This window comes from Diadema antillarum, unplaced genomic scaffold (genome assembly GCF_040938485.1).
Source record: "Diadema antillarum isolate AM-2024a unplaced genomic scaffold, OU_Dant_1.0 scf00000224, whole genome shotgun sequence".
Taxonomy (NCBI): domain Eukaryota; kingdom Metazoa; phylum Echinodermata; class Echinoidea; order Diadematoida; family Diadematidae; genus Diadema; species Diadema antillarum.
In genome coordinates, this window is record NW_027271113.1 from 516,060 (window position 1) to 538,874 (window position 22,815).

General features: G+C 39.6%; 1 protein-coding gene across 1 annotated transcript; it reads right to left on the reverse strand.

The window, feature by feature from the left end:
- Positions 1-1,277: 1,277 nt before the first annotated feature.
- On the reverse strand, positions 1,278-6,947 carry LOC139724627 (uncharacterized). The gene is made up of 6 exons (XM_071635760.1): positions 6,890-6,947; positions 4,362-4,462; positions 3,777-3,836; positions 3,145-3,313; positions 2,060-2,745; positions 1,278-1,514 (listed from the first exon to the last, which is right to left on the reverse strand). Exons 1-6 carry the CDS (start codon positions 6,945-6,947, stop codon positions 1,440-1,442), a joined length of 1,149 nt encoding a protein of 382 aa, XP_071491861.1. The 3' UTR covers positions 1,278-1,439.
- Between the last annotated feature and the right edge of the window lie 15,868 nt (positions 6,948-22,815).

Below are 22,815 nucleotides of genomic sequence, written 5' to 3' on the forward strand. Positions count from 1 at the left end.
ACATTTGTACTTCTCTTTTACTACAAGTTTTATCTGCAGTGCATACAATGCATCAACTAAGTCTGTACATATCTACATTCTCTACTTGCTAATAAAAAATAATGCCATATTGCCAATAGTATATGTAATGTCTTTAAAACTAGAGAAAATATAGTTCATACCAAACATCTTTCTTGGTAATGCATGTTCTTCAAAATCCTCTCATATTGAGCTCTTTCATTTCCCTTGATTGCATAAGATCATCTCATTCAAATTTGTAAGTAATGATCACCAAACATTTGATTCTGCAGATGTTATCATGATTAACACTCTGATTTTCCTCAACTTGAGATCTTTGCATAAAGTCCTTACTTCATCACTCACAAATGTACCAAAAAAACAACAGCACATAAAACAGAAAAATATTTTTCTTCCTGTGCCCTCCAAGGAATCTCACAGAACAAGGTCTGAACTTCATTGCTGATAAAATAAGTCGCATTAAAATAAATTACATGATCCTGTGATCCTTTACGTGTAAAGAAAACAAATACTTCATTAGTGAAATAAGTATACTATGATATGTACAAAAATTTACAACTGTTCACCTTCCAGCATCAAAAAGAACCCTGCAATAGACAAAGTAGCCCAAAAGAAAATTAAGTCAGATGATCATGGGATTCTGCACACATTACAGTATGTAAAGAAATCCCTGGAGGTTGAGCCTCTGAACAGGGCAAGAACAAATATACGTATTGTACCGCCATTTGTCCTCCAGAACTCTGGCTGCAAAAATGTGAATAAAGCCCTGTCACGTATTACATGGCACTGCCTTGTACAGTAATAGTATACAAAAAACACTCTGCAAATGAATATCACAACATACAGTGCCCCCACTGTCACTGCCTTCATGTCAATGCTAGGATACTACAATAATCAAGCGAGCACATGCTATCATACACAACATATAGCTTGAACAGTCTTGGGACATACAGTAGTTGGTGGCCCCATTTTACCTCCTTTGTAAACAATATAGTACAGAATCACTGTACATGTATATCATACCTGTCCATACAATGGATTTTGTTGGGAAATTCATAGACACTGGACTCCTCTCCAATTGCTTTAAAAAAAAAAAAGAACAAGTGCAAGAAGCAACTTGTGGCAGTCCACAAGCTGAATCTTTACCATCATTGTTCTTTCATACAGCAGCACTCCAGTGCAAGAAAGTGATCTCAACACATTTCAAAAAGTGTGGCATCAGCATGTGCATCACAAGCATCCGCTGTACGTTGGCAGCATCCATGATTAGGAGCAAAGCATTCTACAAAGCAATGTCTTCTTCCCAGAGGGAGTACAATGTAGCTCTTTGTTTAGATCAGCCGCAGATGGGTAGATGCATGAACATCGTGTCCCCATTGGTCCATATATATTTTTTTCTTTTCCCCAGAAGACTTCTATATTCACTCCACGGTGAGTTCAAACATTTCAATGTCGTCAAACTCGGTACTCATCTTCAGGGCCCAGGCTTCCTCCTCCTTTTGCTGGAATGGAGAGAAAAATAAAGTAAATGGCTATCAACAAGATGACATGATAGAATGCATTGAACTACAGCTATAGTATAATTTGAACAATCAATAAACAAGCTTGCTACTTATTCTAATAGTAGCACTATGCATGCAAACCCACATAAATGGCATAATAAAATTACCTTTCACCACAATGCACATACAACACTCTTATGGTGGCGTATGGCTTAATGAATAACATACAAATCTATAAAAGCTTTTCTTTCAATGTCACGTAAAATCATTAAGGGCATAAAGTTTAAAATATGAGAGCATGATATGAAGGTTAATGACATGGATATATGATAAAGTGGTTTACGTGTCTACCTGTGTCAAAAACCACAAGATTTCACTAGACTTTGCCTAGAAATGTTGGACAGCACTTCAGTGCAGATATTCCCACTGTAAACCCAAATTTCCAACAGATTCCATGACCATGACCCATGGATTATTTGTAAAGCGGAGTGGAAGAACTTTACAAAGACTGATACAGCAGGTTGACCTGAAGTACATACCTTCTTTTTCTGTGGTTTCCTCTTTTTCGAAGCTTTCTTTGGAGGACCTTCCTCGTCATCCTTTGGCACGAGGCCGGTCAAATCGATGTCCAGTCTTCTCTTGTGACTGACCCTTGAAGGCTGCATTGAGGCCGACATGGAGGCGACGGAAGAATACATGGTGGACATCGACGATCTTGTGTCGTGATCGGGAGAAGGCGGCTCAGGGGATGGCGATAACCGGAGGACCAGGTCTGGTGAGGGTGACGGCGATGGTGACTGGTCCTCAATATCCAGCCGAGCCTTTGACGCAAACGTTTCACCTTTTTCGGCGGGGAAAGAAGGGGAGTCTGGTAGGACTGGGGAGAAGGGCAAGGCTGGCTGGGGAGAGAGGAGACCCTCAAAGCCAAAGCATGAGTCGTTGGCATCCGACTTGCTGTCTGCTATTCCCGACAACGGCGTAGAGCTGTCTGAGCCATTGGGATTTGGAAACAGGTGCATCATTTCCGGCGAGGTGAGGAGCGCGGCGGTATTGGCGGGAATCGCAGGCTGGCCGACAGAATCCAGGCTGGCAGTGTCCCTTTTCATCTTACGGTGTCCACGCATCTTGACATCTTTCTGACAGTGGGGTGCTGGACTGCATTGAAGAGTATCTTGCACCAATGCTTTCCGACTTCTTTTCAGAAGTGCTGCTTTTTGAAGTTTCCCTGAATACAGGAGAAAATTAAAGCGAAACAAACAATACAGTGTGCGACTACACAAGACATAAAGCATTTTCTTGCATATATCACAACTCATGTGGGGAAATTTCAGCTTTGTTGCTGTGATTTATCATGATTTTCCTTCCCATCTAAGGTCACTGTTTTCTTTGCTACTGCAGTTTTGCACCAATTTGCTGAAACATCTTAAGAATTAAGCTGATAACATTTCAAACTGCAAGTCTAGACAGGTCTCTTTTGAAATCTAAGCAACACATACACAATGCAATGTTATGAACCAAAGCTTCTCTAAGAAGGGAGCCAGTAGAAAAACAGACACAAAAAAATGAGAGAGAAAAAAAAACACCATGAGATCAAATACTGGAGCAAATTTACATGGCAGCTTACCTTTACCAGTGCTCTTCTCTTTCTTGTTGTTGCTTGGGTGTGCAGATAGGACAGATCTGGGGTCAGCTACCTTGCTGAGGTGGGGTTGGCTCTGGCAGTCCATGTCACTACCAGCTGATGTCGCATCAAACTCACTGGTCTCGAAGTCGGCATCATAGCCATCACAACCCTACAAGCAACGGATTGTACATGTTTATTAGATCATCCCATGAAAGTGTTTTATCCATCCCCACTGGAACAAACAATTATCAAATACAACTTCATATCCTGGATTCATGTTCAAAGCTAAGTTCTATGTTTTTTGTCATAAGATATTTGTACAAAGTACACACAAAGACTCTCAATATGGAATTTCAAAGTAAAATTACCTGTTTGTAAATTATAAAATTGTTCCATGACCAGTTCAATAGAGGAAAATCTGAACTCCAGATCCGATATTTTAGATTGCCATCTTTTGTATGCCCAGATGGAAGCAGTTCAATAAGCATCACACTGGCATTTTTGAGGTTGTTTTTAAACACTAATAAAAGATTACATTATCTCTCTGCCTTAGATACATAATGGCCATTTCCGTTTGTTTGTTTTTTCCTCAGTATTTTACATGTAATATATCAATAAAAAATTGGACTTACATGTCTTTTGAAATTTTCCTTCTGCTCATGTTGCTCCACCTCAGTATCTGTGCTTGATTTCTGCCAGGACAAACACCACAAAATAAATCCAGTTGAGAACAGTAATACAGACCTTTGTAATGAAAGCATGAAATAGAGCCCAATTCTTCTGACAAACTAAAAAACAACATGAAACCCTCCCCCCCCCCAAAAAAAAGAGAAAAAAGAATGAACTCATGCATATCTATTAAAAAAATTCTTGCATACACATACCATGGACCCTACCACGTAGGGTCCATGCACATACATTGTATTTGTGAGTCACTTTATATACACTACAATTTACAATATACAATTGTACCTTGTAACGTATACCAGAACTTACAAAAAACAAGAAAAAGTAAACTTGTCTCTTTTAACCCTTCCTGTACCAATGAGTCAAATGCGCACACATTTCACACACATACAATCGACCTACAGATGGTCACTGACAGGAAATGAATATCGCACACAGAGAGTCAACAGACGAAAACATTGGGAGTGGATGTGAGCACGTGAATAGAACTCTGGATCATGCATGCAGTGTGTCTGAGTCTGACTCACCACCAATCTCTTCTTGGCAAGCTTGTCTGTGATATCGCTGAGCTGTTTCAGTGATTTCTGACTCGTACAAGAAGGATGGGAATCCATATCTTCTGAAGAAACATCTGCATCAGTGGGGGAAGTATAAAAACGAAAATGAAGAAACAACATTTCAAAAGAAATTGATGAACATAAAAGCCCTAGAGTACAGCGTATAGAGCATACAGAGGCAGGATTAGGGTTGGGGTTGAAGTTTGGGTTGTACTAGATGTGATAAAGTCTAAGTCACATGAAGAGAAGCTGTACTGTGCACAACATCTGGTCAGGCTACAGTTGTACTGATGCAGCAAGTGGGTCCACAAATCATGTCATCTCTCTCCATTTTAGGTCATGGATCATGCTATCAACAATTGGCTAAAGACTAATGGTTAAATACTAATTACTAATAGTAATACTAAGTCATGCAACTATTAATTAGTAAAGTAAAATTTGGGCCGAATTTACATTGTGTCAGCAAGTACTAACGTAAAACCAAAATACCCAACAAAAGGATTTAAAGACAGCAGTAGATCCCCTGTATACCACCAGGTACGGCATCTACATTCTTACAGGTAGGCTGAGCTAACCGCACCATCACCCCAACACATTTGTGTTGGGGTTTAAATGTGTTGGGGTTGCAGGGAAACCCTATCGTTTTTGATGTAGAAACTGTATCTCCCTGATACATGTACAGCTTTTAGTAGTACTATGTAGTACCAGGGTGACCACAGACCAAAATGCCGGGTTTTATACTAAAATTCGCAACCATGTTAGATAAGATACTCTTAGTCTTACAATCATTAGCCAGGGGATCTATCTACTATATGATCTGAAGAGCCCAGTGAAAGATTTTATCTGAACTGTCAGTCTTTAAGCACTTTATATTGTTGAACTGGAGCTGGTTACATGGCGCATGCGTGAACAGCCCAGTTATTGTCGATCATACATTTAGCATGCATGGACTGACAGAAAGTATTAATGGATAAAATGCAGAGCTCACACATTATTATACCCTTACTTGTACGTTCGTATAGAAAAAAATGGGAATATTAATTTGCACATGTGCAGTTGAATATTCTTTGTCGATTCTTACTTTCAATATTTAATTCATAAATGGCGAATTGGTTGAGAATTGGTATCCTGCAGTACTACCGTGGTTTGGAGATCGTCTCAAACTAAAGATTATGACAGTTTAGCTTGTTTTCAGAGGTAACAGTCGGTGGGGTAACATCCCAGTATTCGGTCACTTAAAGGACGAGTTCACCTTCACAGACATGTGGGTTGAGTGAATGCAGCAATATTAGTAGAACACATCAGTAAACAGTGAGAGTTTGAGCAAAATCGGACATTCTGTAAAAAGTTATGAATTTTTGAAGTTTCTGCTCAGTCACGGCTGGATGAAAAGACTACTATAGCTTGTGATGTCACATGAGTACAACGATATAAAGAAAGAATAAAGAAAATTCAACATATTTCCATTTCTCTGTACTCTTAAATCTGGGCCTTATCCGTGCGCGCTTTTGGAAAGTAGCGCTGATTCTGCACTTCTGATGGTAAAATTTAGGATTTTGGATGGATTTTTGGAGGGGGCCAAGGGAGTTTCCTGTTGTGAATGAGTGTGGAAGTATGTGAATTGATGTGATTTGCGTGTGTTGTGACAGTTGAACTTTACAGGCTGGTGATTGACTAGTGATAAATGACCGAATACCGGTAGCTGACCAAATACTGGTGCTCTAAGTCTTACCCTCTACTCCAAACGTACACAGCCTTTTATGACATTCAGAGCCATATGCTATAATACAATATGTTTGGTCATATAGTGTCGCAATGCATTGGCATTGCACACCATTTATTATTCAACAAACGTCAACTGCACTTGAAGTCGTTGGTAATTGGGGTGCTTAGACGGAAAGATCAATCCATCTGTCTGTCTTTCATTTTTTTTTTTGGACGTTATTGGGTATTGCTCTCCTCGGCCCCGGGGTCCGTAAAGCCAGACGCAATCTCCGCGGAACATATCCCCGACGACCAGATACAGACCGATCTTTCGATCAATGGGGCGCTGTACAGCAATGGCAATGCCATGGCAATCGGCCTAACAGTTAGCGCCTGAGCATGCATTGGCCATTATCATTAAATTTACACAAATGTCAAATGACCAAACGGGCCAAACCAAAGCCAAAGGCAAAGCATGTGTGCCAGGGCAAGCCATCATGCTAGTCAGTCTGATTTTTCGTAGGTAAATTTAATAATTAACGTTAGATAGGTAACTATACGTTTACCACACACTGCACACGTCGTCAGTTTCACGAATCCATCGGTATAAATTATCGGATCGGACGGCGCGGCCTGACCGCTTTTAAGACAAACTAACGGCATACTTAGTTAATGGGACCGAATGGTACGTTTTGTCATCTTTTGAACTAACTTACAATTCAATAACGTTAGGAGTTTATAGATCTACAGTGTGCTTAACTTGCAGATATCTAGTTGAAAAAAAAGGAGAGTCTCACCTTTACTGCGGCTTTGTTTCCCACGTACTTTCCCTTTCTGTCGTCTTTTCGTCGGCATAATTATAGTTTGTTCGTGGGTTTTTGTCAGAACTTCAGGCTGCTGAACGAGCTCGAGGAGGACAAGACTGCGCCGTGTACACTATACATGTAATTATGCTACGCGTAGCTCGCGATATATTTTGCATACATTTTATGCACAATCGAATCAAACCGAACCGCCTTTCACCGATGTCTATTTCTAATTGGTCGTTGAGGGCGTTGCTTCTCTAATTGATTGGGGTTTCGCGAGAGCGGCTCAAGAGTGGGACTCACAGAACTCTTCTGTGGTGGGACTCCCCTCAAGAGTTCCGTGGAGCGGCTGGAATTTCAATAGCACATCAAGGGGGCGAATAAGGATAGGCCTACTGTCACATCTTTATCTTCTTCTTCTTCTCCTTCTTCTTCTTCTTCTTCTTCTTCTTCTTCTTCTTCTTCTCCTCCTTCTTCTTCTTTTTCTTCTTTTAATACATGTACTTACTTTATCAATTACGTATTTATTTTTACTTTTCCGTGACCTATGATGTAGGGTGGGACCTGTTCATCGATCAGGGTTGAGTAACATGTATCTTCTGCTGCTCTCCTATAAAGTGACATGATCGTAACATTTCGAAACATAATGCACACGGATTGGAAGGGGGTGTATGTAAGTAGACCGATGGCATCTGTCTCTTCTCGTTTGGGCTTCTCTTACATGTGACATGGTCACCGACTAAGATGGTCAGCATGTTACACGGGATGCACGTCTTTGGGGCTCTGGCGTCACGGGACCAACACCCACAAGTGATACGGCCCACGAGTCACACAGGGCCCATGAGTCATGTACAGCTCATGCACGAGTTATACAACCCAACAACCCACGAGCCATACAGCATGAGTTCGACTCTAATACCAAACAAGGCCCAAGGGACTGACACATTTAAGTCCTGTGTTGTAATGTCGAACTCGATCGTAATATGGGCTGTTTTTATCTAGTATCGAACTCGTGGGCCTTGTTTGCCTAGTATCGAACTCATGGGCTGTATGGGCTGCATGACTCATGGATCTTTCTTATGTCGAACTCGTGGGCTGTATAACTCCCTGATATCGGTCTCATGGAGGTGACCCCTGTTACATGTACAAACGTATAGAAAAGAAGCCCAACGAGAAGAGAGATACCATGGGTCTATGAGTGTAAGCTGCTGGAGACCAAGGACCTTGTGTAATTATTCATAGTCAAATATAACATCTTTCCAGTGCTTCCACTCGGATCTGTTACAAAAATGGGTGTTGTTCGTTATTCCGAAGGTTCATTATTCCGAAGGTTCGTTGATCCGAAATGATAGTCCGCGACGAACCTTCGGAATAAAGAGCTTTGTTTCATTTTCGGATTAACGAACCTCCGGAATAACGAACCTTATTTCATTTTCGGAGTAATGAACCTTCGGAATGACAAACCTCATCATATTTTCGGATTAACGAACCTTCAGATAACGAATATTCGGGATAACGAACCTTCGGAATGACGAATCTTCGAAATAACGAACCTTCAGAATGACGAACCTTAGGACTAAAGAACCTTCGGAATAACGAGCTGTAACCACAAAACTAGCGCCTAATAAAGAATACCTCCTCACATCGAATCTTCCACCGCTGTTACGACACAACATGCCAAACTTAGTGTAATATTGACAGTCCAAGTACTTGTGCGCGTCAATCATGCCCCCTCCTTTTTTCACCTATAACTGCATGAGACAGTGGCGTACCGTGGGTCACGACATTGGGGGGGGGGGGGGCACCTCGTGGAAAAGTAATTTTGAGGGTGTGTATACTAGTTTGTGCGTGCGTGCGTGTGTATGTATGTGTGCGCGCTGTCAGTCTGCAAACTTAATGGGGACTACATTACATAACGGAATGTGATACATTCCACAGCGCAGTCATCGAGCAACACTGTAAGTTTTCCTTACATGGATTATGAAATGACGGTGTGTAACGACAGATTACTGGCAGCAACATCAGGAGGATGGCATAACGATTAAATGCGAGCGAGCGAAGCGAGCGAGCTTGAAAATTTAGACATTTTTCAGTCCCAAAAGTGCCGTTTGTAGCTATATTTTTTCGCTTTGGAAATTAAGGGGGGGGGACGCACCTGGCGCAACTGCTGTCAGTTACTGGCAGCAACATTAGGAGAATGGCATAACGATTAAATGCGAGCAAACGAAGCGAGCGAGCTTGAAAATTGTGACAGTTTACAGTCTAAAAACTACCGTTTGTAGCTATATTTTTTTCGCTTTGGAAATTAAGGGGGGGGGGGCTCACCGGGCGCAACTGCTTTCAATTACTGGCAGTAACATCAGGAGAATGGCATAACGATTAAATGCGAGCGAGCGAAGCGAGCGAGCTTGAAAATTTTGACATTTTACAGTCCCAAAACTACCGTTTGTACAGGGGGGGGGGGGGCGCACCGGGTGCAACTGCTTTCAGTTACTGGCAGTAACATCAGGAGAATGGCATAACGATTAGATGCGAGCGAGCGAAGCGAGCGAGCTTGAAAATTTTGGCTACAGTCCAAAAACTCTCTTTCGTAGCTATATTTTTTCGCCTTGGAAATTAAGGGGGGGGGGGCTCATCGGGCGCAACTGCTTTCAATTACTGGCAGTAACATCAGGAGAATGGCATAACGATTAAATGCGAGCGAGCGAAGCGAGCGGGCTTGAAAATTTTTACACAGTCCCAAAACTACCGTTTGTAGCTATCAATATTTTTTCGCTTTGGAAATTAAGGGGGGGGGGGGGTGCACCGGGCGCAACTGCTGGCAATTACTGGTAGCAACATCAGGAGAATGGCATAACGATTAAATGCGAGCGAGCGAAGCGAGCGAGCTTCAAATTTTTTGACATCTACAGTCCCCAAACTGCCGTTTGTAGCTATATCTTTTCGCTTTGGAAATTAAGGGGGAGGGGCGCACTGGGCGCAACTGCTGGCAATTACTGGCAGTAACATCAGGAGAATGGTATAACGATTAAATGCGAGCGAGCGAGCTTGAAAATTTTGACATCTACAGTCCAAAAACTGCCGTTTGTAGCTATATCTTTTCGCTTTGGAAATCAAGGGGGGGGGGGGCGCACTGGGCGCAACTGCTGGCAATTACTGGCAGTAACATCAGGAGAATGGCATAACGATTTAATGCGAGCGAGCGAGCTTGAAAATTTTGACATCTACAGTCCAAAAACTGCCGTTTGTAGCTATACTTTTTCGCTTTGGAAATTAAGGGGAGGGGGCGCCCGGTGCGCCCCCGGATCAGCCACTGGTAGTCAAGGGTGTCGGTTTATGTTTATAATTGGGGGAGGTAGTTACTATGACCAGCGAGGGGGGCGTCGAAGTGGTCAAGCGGGGGAAGGGTGTCCAAAATCTGCACTTTAGAGCATCCCCTACATTGTTTGTGTTTGTGTGTTTTTTATACACATGGAAGAGTTAGGAAAAGCCCAGGGCCCCGTTGCAAGAAAGTTGCAATCAATTGCAAATAATTGCTAATTTTGAAACAACCATTCTGATTGGCTCAGGGTCTGCCCTATTAAGAAGACATGCATGTAACAATGATTTTGATTGGCCAGTGACAATCAGTTGCAAGTTGCGTTTAAACGCAAAGTTTCTAGCAACGGGGCCCTGGTCGTCTTAAATATGATTGGCAATGCAAGGCATTTTAATATAGACTATAAAGTATGTAAAGCAACACCGCAAAATCACTGATCTAGCTTTGATATTATTATTTGTATAACGTAAGGTACAAAGGTGTACATTCTACATCACATTGCGCAACATTGCAGCGACTCTTTTTGCCGTTCGGATGTTCTGATTACACTGCTTAAATCCTGCTTATATTCAGAATGCCAACCAGGAATCACGCTGAATCACAATCTTTTGTCGGCTCCGGGCTTTCTTGAACAATGTTTTACACTACATACCTCTATAATTGTGGTTAAAAAAAAATCTTAGAAAAATATCTTATTTCTTGACCACACTTTCATGTCGATTTCAAAAGCAGTTTACTAACCTTTGAATTACCATTTTGGTAAGGGTTTTTTTTTTTCCAGCGGATTGGGGGCACGTGCCCCCCCCCCCCCATCACTATCAAACAGGCTCCTGCATTTCTTTTCCTCTTTACCTGGAAACAAGTGTTTAAACTTTAAAGATTGTGATTATCATACTATAAATGAAATATCATTTTTTCCTATTCTGTTGTCAGATACACGTGTTGTCATTATTTTCATATTATTTCCTTGAAAAATGCAGAAATAAAATCGAGCTGACCTGAACTGAACTGCTGTGTTTTCCTTTCCTGCTAGCTTTTATTTCTAAGAAAGACTAAAATATGACGGGGGGGGGGAATCCAAGTAAGAAGTTTAAAAAGGTCGGTGCGCAGAGTTGAAAGAGATTGTCAAAAAATAGACAGAGAGAGAGAGAGAGAGAGAGAGAAAAGAACCGCGTGTGTCTGTGCTTTGTCTCTCTCCCCCCCCCCCCCAATTAAATCTAATTGTAGTCGATGTCAGGAGCGAGGTTTTACAATTGAAGTCCATAAATCATGCAGTTGCATGGCATTCCGGTATCCACAATAATGCAGTCTGCATATTCGGCATTTCTCTCAAAACAGCCTGTTATCACGTTGGCTTTTGAAAACATTTCTATCTAATCCAAATGACATGAGGTCAAAAGGTCATTACCTTAGAGTATAGAGTAGAGACGCTCTTGTAGGTCTCCTGCAGCAGAGAGATTAGATCGGAATACCAGTCTGGAAGGCCAACCTCATTTGGGAGAAAAAAACCCTAAGGGAAGCCTCACTCACACGTTCAAGTTAGCCTTAAAGTGTAGATCAAAATTAACCTTCACTGATATTGGACAGAGTAAAACGTCCTTGATTCCTAAGGTTTACAATACTGATTGTTGCGAAACAGTGACACAATCTAAACATGCTTAATAATAGTCAAGGCGCGATGATTTCATCTGCAGATAAATTTGATTCCTATTTTGGGTTTGACACGAACGCAATCATCGCATTATTCAAGGGCGAAACCGTCGAAGCTTAGGAACAATCTGGAATATCTGAGGCAGAGATCAGTTTGTGTATTTTTCTGTAAGGGGGAATTTCAGAGAGAAGATTTGCAAGCACGAGAGTCATGCGCGAAGCGATGGCGATTACCTTTGGAGTGGCATGTCCTATTCTACAGATCTCTCTTTTTTCTTCGTCGCCCCTTCTTCTGTCCTTCTGTAATCTTTTTTGTTTATATATACTGTCATTATTCTCTCCTATCAGTTCTTGGTAAATGTTGCGTCATTTATGCATGTGTGCATGTGGCATGTGGTTTTACAAGGTGTGTAGAAAATTGTCTATGTGTGTATGTATTGTAATATTGCTACATGTTGCATGGACATAAAGTATACAAACTGAACTCAATTGATGACACCATCATCAATACCTATATAGCACGCCCTAATAACCGATATATCACTAAGATACGTGAAGCGATAATTTTTGCATGACTTTCCTGTTCACTTCCAATCTTAAAGTCCCGTTTATATCAATTTCTTCCATTTATCAATTAGCAAGCATATACTTCAACATGACTAAAAAGCTTGGATTTTCATTTCAAGGTTCGGGAAAGTTTGGTACAAGAGCAACAGCTGCCAAAGATAGTCACGTGAGGTGATGGTATCCGCACCTCGTGATCGTGACCGATACAACGTGCATCACTATTTTTGTGAAGACACGTGAAACCTTGATTTAGCACAATTTTCATTTCCAGCTGGATTGTTTGACTTTATTTCACCTATCCAAATGCTGGAAAATTATTGAGTAAAAAAAAAAAATTAAATACATGAATTTTTCGAAGGCAATCTGAAAACGTTATTGCTGAACCAGCGCTTGGACGGTTCTTTTTAGGCTTTGTTTTGTCTTATCATCTTAATAAACTTGAATTGCATGACATGCAGGTTGAAGATGAACCCCACCATGCCAATTTTGAGAAATTGTGATTTCTTATGTACACCTCGTGAGAGGCTATATACCCACCGTTAACCATTATTGCTGTACCATATGCCCCCCAAAATAAATACAAACTTGCAAAATAAGAGCTAAGATGTTATATTTGCACAAGACCCTGAAGTAGCATCTAGACAGTTTAGTCATATTACCCCCAATTGGGACTTATCAATGCGAAAATCCGATTGTAACTTTTTTGGGACATATCGATTAATCTTTCATATCTGGGTGCTTCTTTAGTGTGGTTCTCTTTTTTATTCTTTCTGTGAATTTCTCCAATCCCCCTCTCTTTCTTGTAATAAGCAAATAGCAGCCCACTCTGAACATAACACGTAGGCGAATCACTTTAGCCATAAACTCTCTCAGTTCAAATACATTTATTCCATTCAGATCAGACAGCTCAGTCTCAAAGATACGTTTACGTGGAATACGATAGCTATAAAGAGATCTGATGAGGACATGTACCGAGAAGCTATACAATAAAACAGGTAACTTGTATTGGGATGTTTATATACAATAGTGTGAATACAATGATACAAGAATTATGTAATACATACGCACACAAACACTAAAAAGAGTATGATTGAAATGAAGAGGAAGAAAAAATAAGCAAGGTACAAGTTCGTGGAATAATAGTTTATGTGTGGTTATTAATCTTATCGACCCTGGATCAACAATTCCGATAAATTTTTCTTTTTTTTACAGTACGATGAGGCAATAATAATGTGCAGTGGTAGTGAGTTCAACAGTTATGGTCCGATAAAACGAATACCACACTGGTATAACATTGTTCTATGTCTAGCAAGATGTTTACAAGGCGATAATCACTTGCTGTTACCATGTAAACTTTCGTTTAGGGGGAACGGTCTCTACTCTCTAAAAAAGAAAGAGTGAATTTTCACTCGATTTTCACTCTCCTTGGTAGTGACGTCAAGGATCACTAGAAGTGGAGTGAATTTCGAGTGAACAGAAATTTCACTCCAAAAGAGAGTGAAAAAAGACGGAAATGTTTTTGGTGGGATGTTCACTCCTTTCTCACTCTAAATTCACTCCTGACGTATTTCACTCTTTTGTCAGTCGTTTTTCACTCCTTTCTCACTCTCAATTCACTCCTATTTATTTCACTCTTCTTTAACTCCGGAGGTTTTTCACTCCTTTTTCAATCTTTTTTCAATCCTTTTTCAATCTTTTTTCAATCCCAAACGGAATTACACTCTACATGAGCACACATCTCTATCACAGCAATCAGTGCAACTAGTTATTCAACCCTGGAAGAAAAAGTGACAATGGTGATGAATTTGGGAATAATCTAGGTGGTCTGGAGCCATTTCTGGAATAATGAATATCAATCAAACTAATACAAACAAAAACGGCAAGCAACGTTCATAATATAGATATTTGTTAATATTTATGCATGTATTTTGAAGCCAACGATCCACCACTGGTAGCCCAGTGCATTGCCAACTTTGTGTTCCAGTTTTGAAAGTCATTCCTACCCGAGCTGGATCAATACATGAAACTGAATAAATTTAATATAAGCTAGTAATCCAATTGGCTGTTGTTTCATTCTTTCTTATTAATTTATTCTTTCTTTAAGTAGCATTGAGGGGGATATAAGAAGATCATGTACTAAATGCTACGCATGATATTTCTTTTTTATGAGCTGATTCTCTATATTGAATAAATGTGTGATGTCCACTGGATCACCTGAAATAAAAAAAAGGAATATACCTCTTTAAATATCTAAACTTCAACTACAGAGCAGTACACCATTACAAACAGTCTTCATGTGCTGAGTATCTGGTTTTCCATGAATTATGTGGCCAATAATAATTATACATATTTTTATCATTTAAGAACAACTGTCACCATAATCATCACAAGGTCCTTGTAAATATGCTATTCTAGCTGTCATTCCCAAAGCTTTACAAATGAAGAGTTTGTTTGCAAAAACTGATAAGTCCATATGTGCCAAATGGAGATATTTGCGATTAAAAGTCAAGAAAAATACAGAGAATAATAAGAAAATGTTTGCTTCTTTTGATCATAACTTCAAAAATGTACCTTTATATGTAGTGACTAATATATAATTCAAAAGGTATTATTTTGTACTTTATGACAGAGACCGTACTTCAAAATCTTAAAAAATGGACATATCGGTTTTTGCGAACAAACTCTTCAAATATTAGCATCACACATTTCCCCGAAAATATGCCAAATTCATAAAGTTTGTGCAAAAGTGAAAAATTTTACAAGTACCCTTCATGAACATGTTTAATTTTCGACTACACGTGAATATAAGTATTGCATGTTCAATGATAAGCTACAAAAGACTTGCAAAGTATAGTCACCATTATCTATATTATAATACTAAAACAATTACACATGTACCAGGAATTGTGATTGCTTTGAAAAATTGACACAAATACAGAAATTTTCAATACTGCATAGTTAATCAAGTTTGGATCCTCTGTCATGTAACACAGTGATGCTCTACAAGTACATTGCACAAATACCTAAACATACTCGATCAGAGAAGCATGGTCTTGACTTTAAGTAGGCTTTAGGTGGGGTATTTATGTAGATGATAGAGCCAGAGGGGGGCCTCCCTGAAACCCCCCAGACCTCGGCCATCAACCGTGCGATCATTACAAAATCCACACACAAATTGCCTGTGACATAATCTATAAAACGGTAATGTTGATTTTCAACAACAAAAAAGTCACTTGGCTAAATTATGCTAATTTGAGCATGAAATCAGACCATTTGCCATAACTAAAGTTCCAAAAAGGCACATTTGTTTTTTGTGTAAATATTCTTTCTAGTGTCCATAGCAAATGAAAGAGAAAAAACTGTGCCATCAAAAAATTCTGAAGTATCTATTTTTTTTCTATTTACTCATGTATTTCTTTGTTTCTTACTTTTTGTTTTTCATTGCCTTTTCAATGAAATTTGTCAGCGACACGTCCAGCATGAAAATATTTATGTTATTGATTACAATCAATAACCCCCCCCCAAAAAAAAAAAATCATGCCTTCATGAAATTTAGCAAGGAATGTCAAAGGGGAGGAGGGCTCGTAGGCCCCCCCCCCCCCTCAACCGGGCCTACTATTTATGGAAAAAGAATTGCAATCAATTCAGTTGACACAACATGTATCATATCATTGATCTTCTTCACCTAAATAAGGCATCATTGTACAATATTGAACACTTGTAATCCTTCCGAGTTTTGCCAGATGTAGCAACAACTAATGCATGCAAACTGAATTTCTTATAGAGTGATTTGACGTCATGTTGGCCACCATAATGGTGGCTTCCATAGCAAAGGCGATCAATATTCGTTCATGCATGCCTCTCTAACAAAGGTGTTCTTTTGCCTTAGGTTTCCCTGAAGTAAACATTGCTGCAGCTTTTGTATGCAGTCTTGATTTCTAGTCAGTTTAGGCAATTGACTTCGTTAGGCTGCGTTCACATAGAAGTATACGGTATACGGTATTCGCTATTCGGGCACCCAGTACACCATCACCCTCACCGTTAACTTGCCATCCCATGCAGTGAGGATTTCTTCCTCCTACATCCCAGCAAATATTATTAACAATTTCTAAACTGCATCAGAATGTCAGTCTACATGCTTATTTTTGCTAAAGTGCAAATCCAGACCAAAATTGTCATTATTTCATAAACGTGAGACGGTATACGCTGCAGGAAACTCGAACAAGCTCGATTCCCACTTTGCTACACTATTCTATGCTATTCGGTACATTCAAATAGTGCCCTCTTATGTGAACCGGTGTTAGGAAATCCTATCGTTCGATTCAAGCTATTTGCGTGCCCTCGAAAACGAGCCCCGAATACCCAAATAGTATACTTCTATGTGAACGCAGCCTTATGGTGGGCAATTGTGACATCACTGCTAACACTCTATAACAAAATATGATTGTCAGTTGCAGGTTATCTTAATAATTTGTTATGAGGTCAAGGGAAGAATTATCCATAAGTTTGACTTGGCACATTAGTGAACTAATCTATTTGGCTCCATCTACTCTAATGCCGTGGATTTATCAATGATGGGCTGCAGATGTTTCGTGGAAAAAGAAGTTGAACCAATTGAGCTTCTACCCACAAGTTTTTCAAAGTACAGTACATCAATTACATAAAGGTGAAAATGTACAAAAATAACTCTGGGTCCCGTAACCCTAGGGATCAATGATTCCCATCAATTTTGTTTTATTATTTTTTTTTAAGATTTTCCCCTCTACTCCAAAGAAGATGGATGCAATAAATTTGAGCACATGCATATTGTACTGCATCACTGTTAATCAAAGGGGTGACAAATGTATGTGGTATCTTAATCACAACATTGAGACATGATCTTCATCCCAAGAGCATGGATGACCATTGGAAGATTCTACTATTTAGCTGCTATTTGTAGCATTCTCCCCCCCCCCAAAAAAAAAAAAATAAATAAAAATAAAAAAATAAAAAAATAAAAAAATAAAAAAATAAAAAAATGAGGGAAAGAAAAAAAAATACATACGAGTGTCTGTCAACAGTTTTCTCTCTTGAATATTAGACCATAAAAAGGTTTTATTAAAGAATCGCCTGGAGAGAAGGGGGTGCTTCATCATGAGCGCAGCCAGATTCGTATCGTGCGGAATGCCAAGCTGTGTGTGGCCAAACATTCTTTCATATGCTTGGAACACCTTACAGATGAATGTATTGATTAACATGTGGCCATGAAGAGGAGATTTTTTTCTTGACTATATAAGTCAAAACTATTTTCAGTTACTAGTATATACAACAATCAACAATTTAAAGCATTAACAATCACACATTCTATGCAACAAACTCTTTTCATCGGCGAGCCCTGTTCTACTTTTGATGTTGAAGTGCTGCAGTACATCCTGGTAACAGCTTCATGTTAAACTACCGCTGAGCCTGATGAGGCTGACTCTTCAACAAGAATGTAAGTTCCAACGTCAGAGGAGCATATACTGTATCTCAAAGGAGGAAAATCAAGGGTATTTAGACCTATACACCGATGGTAGCTGTCTCTTCTCATTGGGCTTCTAATCTACGATGGAATGGTGCTCGGTCAGGGGCTTGGTGGGAGCTGCAACTACTCTCTCTCTCTGCCTGAGGTGATGAGTGGTGTCATAGCTCCTCAAGGTCTTCAAACGATACTCAATGAATCCATGATCCTTGCCATACAGGTATACTCCTGAAATATAAGAGTGCATTGTAAGTCAAAGCTTTTTCTTGAGTCTCAACAAATTTGACTTTGGCACAGAGTTGACTGTAACTGATGAAGATCTGATAGCAGTAGAAATACATGTAGTGGCATTCTTATGGAAGAAAACGAGAATAGGTTTATAATTAATGAACGGCGCAACTGGCATGTAGGAACTTAAGTTTTTACGTTACGTTGAAGTTAACGTTTGATATCGAACCTAAGTCATGGAATCAGGCCAATCTGCACACAACTTTATTATACATCTATGAGAAGGTACATCAAAGATTATAAAAAGTCCCCACATTGCCTGTATATTTGCACAATGAGTTAATTAAGAAATAGATGCAATTTCCCTGTAAAGGCCATTTTTTTTTTTTTGGGGGGGGGGGTGGGGGGGGGGGGGTCATGCCCATAACCTGAAAAACTTTGGGTCCTTGCCCCCTAACTAAACAAGGATGATCAACTCCTCGTTTGGTTGCATAATTCTGTCCACTAGCTCTTGAGAAAAGTTGAAAATGTTGAAGTTTTTGCAAGCTAGATGAATAAGATACCATGTTACAAGGTATGTCACTTAAGCTTTCTGCTAAAGAGGGCTAAAAAAGTTTTAGATCACATAAACTTACGAGTATAAACTTACATGTCCTTTTGCACCTTGTGTGGTGTCTCACAAAGTGGGGTACTGCATCGCAACAGCCTTGGCTACAACATCCTTTGCTCACTACTTGGTATCTGAATTTAAAAAGAAAGCAAGAAGAATGTTAATCATATTCTAGGACGCAAATATATAACATCAAAAATTTGGCCCTCATTTCAATCTTTTAAGGGGCTGAACTATGTTTGTTTTTTTTTTCTTGGCATTAATTTCTATTGCTATTTAGTACCACTGTTTCAAGTACATTTATTGCTACTTAAGCCAGATATCAGTTAATACATATGAAAATTTCATGCAGATAGGTTAAATGTGAATGTGCACAGTTAGTAGAAAAATTTATACAAGATGTGATTATCCATTGAACTTCATGGCACATCAACTCCCACTTTTTTATAATCATTGTGATGATTAAATCATAAGTATTAGGACTATTGTCAAATCAATATACATGTGGCCCGATGGGGCTACCAAGAAAATAAGTCAGCATGGAGTCTTGTACGTACACTCTGTTTACATGTCTCATACAAGTATACCAGTCTTTATTTTTAAATCTATAACCATCACTTCATTAACAATGTTATATATACTTACCGGTCCCTTCTACTTTCTTTCTTCTTTTTTTTTTTTTTTTTTTGGGGGGGGGGCAAATTTTAGTCTGCTTTTCTCTATACTTGAGAAGACCAAAAAAAAAAAAAATGAACAGGCAAATTACATGGTTATATATTGGATGGAAATGTAGTACAAGACATGACAATGGGAAACTGGTATTCCAGACCAATTTTTAATAATTATGATAATATAATATATGAATAATAATAATATTCTAAATAATTGACCTTACGCTGTACAGTTTTCTGCTTCCATTTGCAACAACAAATATGCTGCAATGACTGGGTGTGCAGGTGTCTCCTCGGAACAGTCAGAACTCCTTCCCTCAGCTTTTGAAGTATCTCTTCCCCCTTGAAGTGATGTGTGTGTTGAATTCCTGGGCAAATAAGTAAAATTTAATGGCTTTATGAATAATACAAATGGCATGAGGATAGTAGGTTCCTCCAGTTTACATTATAAACTTGAAGAGCAAAATCATTTAACATACATATTTGACATAAGCAACAGCTCTACTTACACAACTCAAGACTGACCATAACATGGTTTTCACTTCTGTCGATACGGCAAGTACACGGTACACATTTTTCTTAAATACAAGTACTAACCTGTCAAGACATTCATTTTCAGAGGGAAGGACAGCTCCAAAACTGCTCCATGAAGTATCTTGAAAATCATTTCTTCAAACAAAATAAATCCAACCTAGCATTCAGTCTCTTAATGTAGACTCTTATGTAATTACTAAGACTCTAGAATGTAAAATAAATATAAATCAATTTCAAACTAGTCTCCCTTCATTAATCATAGTGGAAAACAACAGAATAGCTTACAGCAGGGTTAATGCAATGGAAGTCCATATCTCAGAGGCTCCTTCGCTGATGTTGGCCCGGTGTTTCCAGCATTCGTCAACCCTGAATTCAATGGCTAGTCGTTGACCACATCTGGTACTTTGCAATCTGGTGATCTGCACCCTCTTCGTGTGACAGAGACTGTATAGCTATCAATGTCTGTCTTTGTTCTCCAAATGATGACCCCTACACCGAGTTCCTTTAAATCACCATCACTCCCAAAAGAGCTGTCATGTCTACGTCTTTATCTGGAGGAAAGTATGAAAACACAAGGTTCAGAAATGGATTTAGAACTCATTTCCACAAGACAATAATTATGCAGTTGTTTTGTCCACACAAATACTAAGTGAGCACCAATACAAAAGCTAGTAGGCCTAATTACTTTTTTAGCTACATCAGCATATTTAATGTTAGAATTAAAGACCCAAAGATGATCTCTGCCAAATTTCAATATCGGTACCTAAGGTCACCTGTAACTTTCATAAAAAAAACAATGTTGAAAATAGTACCAGTCATCATCTGCTACAAGGGGGATCGATCTCCATGATGTGATGAGCACGCTGATCTTCAGCTAGAAGTGTGATGTCACAGTGGACCAACACTAAACACGAACAGTACACGCATCATACTTCTTACCTAGTACAGTAGTAGATGATTACGACAAGACGTGGGAGCTAGTGTACGTGGTATTCTCCCAGCTGTTTGGATGCTCGAATGTAGCGGCAAATAAAAGTCCTTTTTACTACAGTGTATATAATGAACAATAATCATAAATCACCAAATTTCACCATTCTTTATTACCGTACTGATCGAGATCACCATCTCATCTGGCAATTACACAGACCAGTGTCAGTGATTCGGCTGTCAACTCAACAATAGCAATGTAGAGTACGTGTCTGGCGCTAGGCGCTTCTAATCTATCGCTTTAATTAGCACAGCTTAGTAACAGTTAAAGTTCGATCTCTACACTCGACCACAGTAATCTCTGTGTGATGATTAACTATACACAGCCCAGTCGCTGTACATTAAGACGTGTGGTCTACGTACAGCGACTAGGCTGTGTATAGTTATGTGATGATATTATGCTTACGAATGTCAATTCAATGGCTAACGACCATTGTTTCATTCATCACTCTTTTTTTTTTAATAGTTCAAGCCCTAGATCCCAACGTGTACAATTAAACTACAGTCTAAAGACTCAACGTATTATTAGATCCCAACACCTAGTGTGTGCCAGTTGAGTTTCGGCCTCGGATTCTAGCTGTTCATAAGGTGTTCTATGGTATGACCAGCCCCATATAGCTAACTGTGCCACGGGCGGCCCGGGGCTATTCGTATAGAACCCTAAAGGTAACTTACTTATGGTCGTTTACGGAGAGGTATAACGTTAAACTAGCCCGTAATGCTGAAAAAAACTCAACAAGTTATAATTAGATTGATCTATGGTTTGCTTACCTTCAAAAATGTGAATAGGTATCCGCCCCACTCAATTTGAAGACAGACATTTTCTCACGTCCATCACGACATCCAGGCTCAGATTCTCACGATTGCACTTACACGCACGTAAATCTGTGATCCTATGCACAATACACGCACAGCTAGCACACAGCACGCAATTGCACACAGTCCACGCACAGGCGACGCGTCGCTGCGTCAGGTAAACCTGCCCGCGCCCAAGCCAGGGGAAATTGCGGCTGGTGATTGGCTTAGAGTAAACACATGACAGGGGAATTCTCAATTTCTATTGGCCTAGCCAAATGCGTTTAATTATGTATTCACTCGGAATTCACTCGGCTTAATTTTCACTCGGAATTCACTCGGCGAATGGGTTTCACACAAATTTCACTCGTTACAAGAGTGAAATTCACTCGACAACGAGTGAAAGTCACTCTTAATTGAGTGAAATTTTATTCACTCCTTCCGAGGAGTGAATTATTCACTCGAAATTTTTTAGAGAGTAAGGTCTCTAAAGGTCTTGTGCGAAAATAGGGGGGGGGGGAAGACCATTTAATTGAAAACGAAATAACATTAGTTTTTCCAAAGGTTCGTCAGTCCGAAAATGAAAAAAAGTCATTATAAAGGTTCGTGGATTTGAATATGAAATAAGGTTCATAATTTCGTTAATTGTGGGCACCGTTTGTCCTTTCCCTATTAACGAGCCTTCGGAATAAAGTCATAAAGGTTTGGATTAAAGAACTTAACCCGAAAATGATTTTCGGATTAATTAACGAGCCTTCGAAATGACGAGCCTTCGGAATCACATGTCTTTTTGTTACGTTTTTATCGCACATTATGCCCGTCTGCCCTCTATAGTGTGAAGGCAGAGAGAGAGAGACCCGACCCATCAAATTGAGCGGTATCGTATCTACAAGCTGATCTGAATTATGACTGTATCTGCATGCTTGGTATACTATAAAAGAACGAGTGTGCCGGAAAAGTTACAGCCTGGCTAGAATATTTCCGCTCCCTACTATAGGGATAGGGTATACAAGGTACGTTAGAGTGCTGGGTGAAAACTGGTAACCATAGTGACAG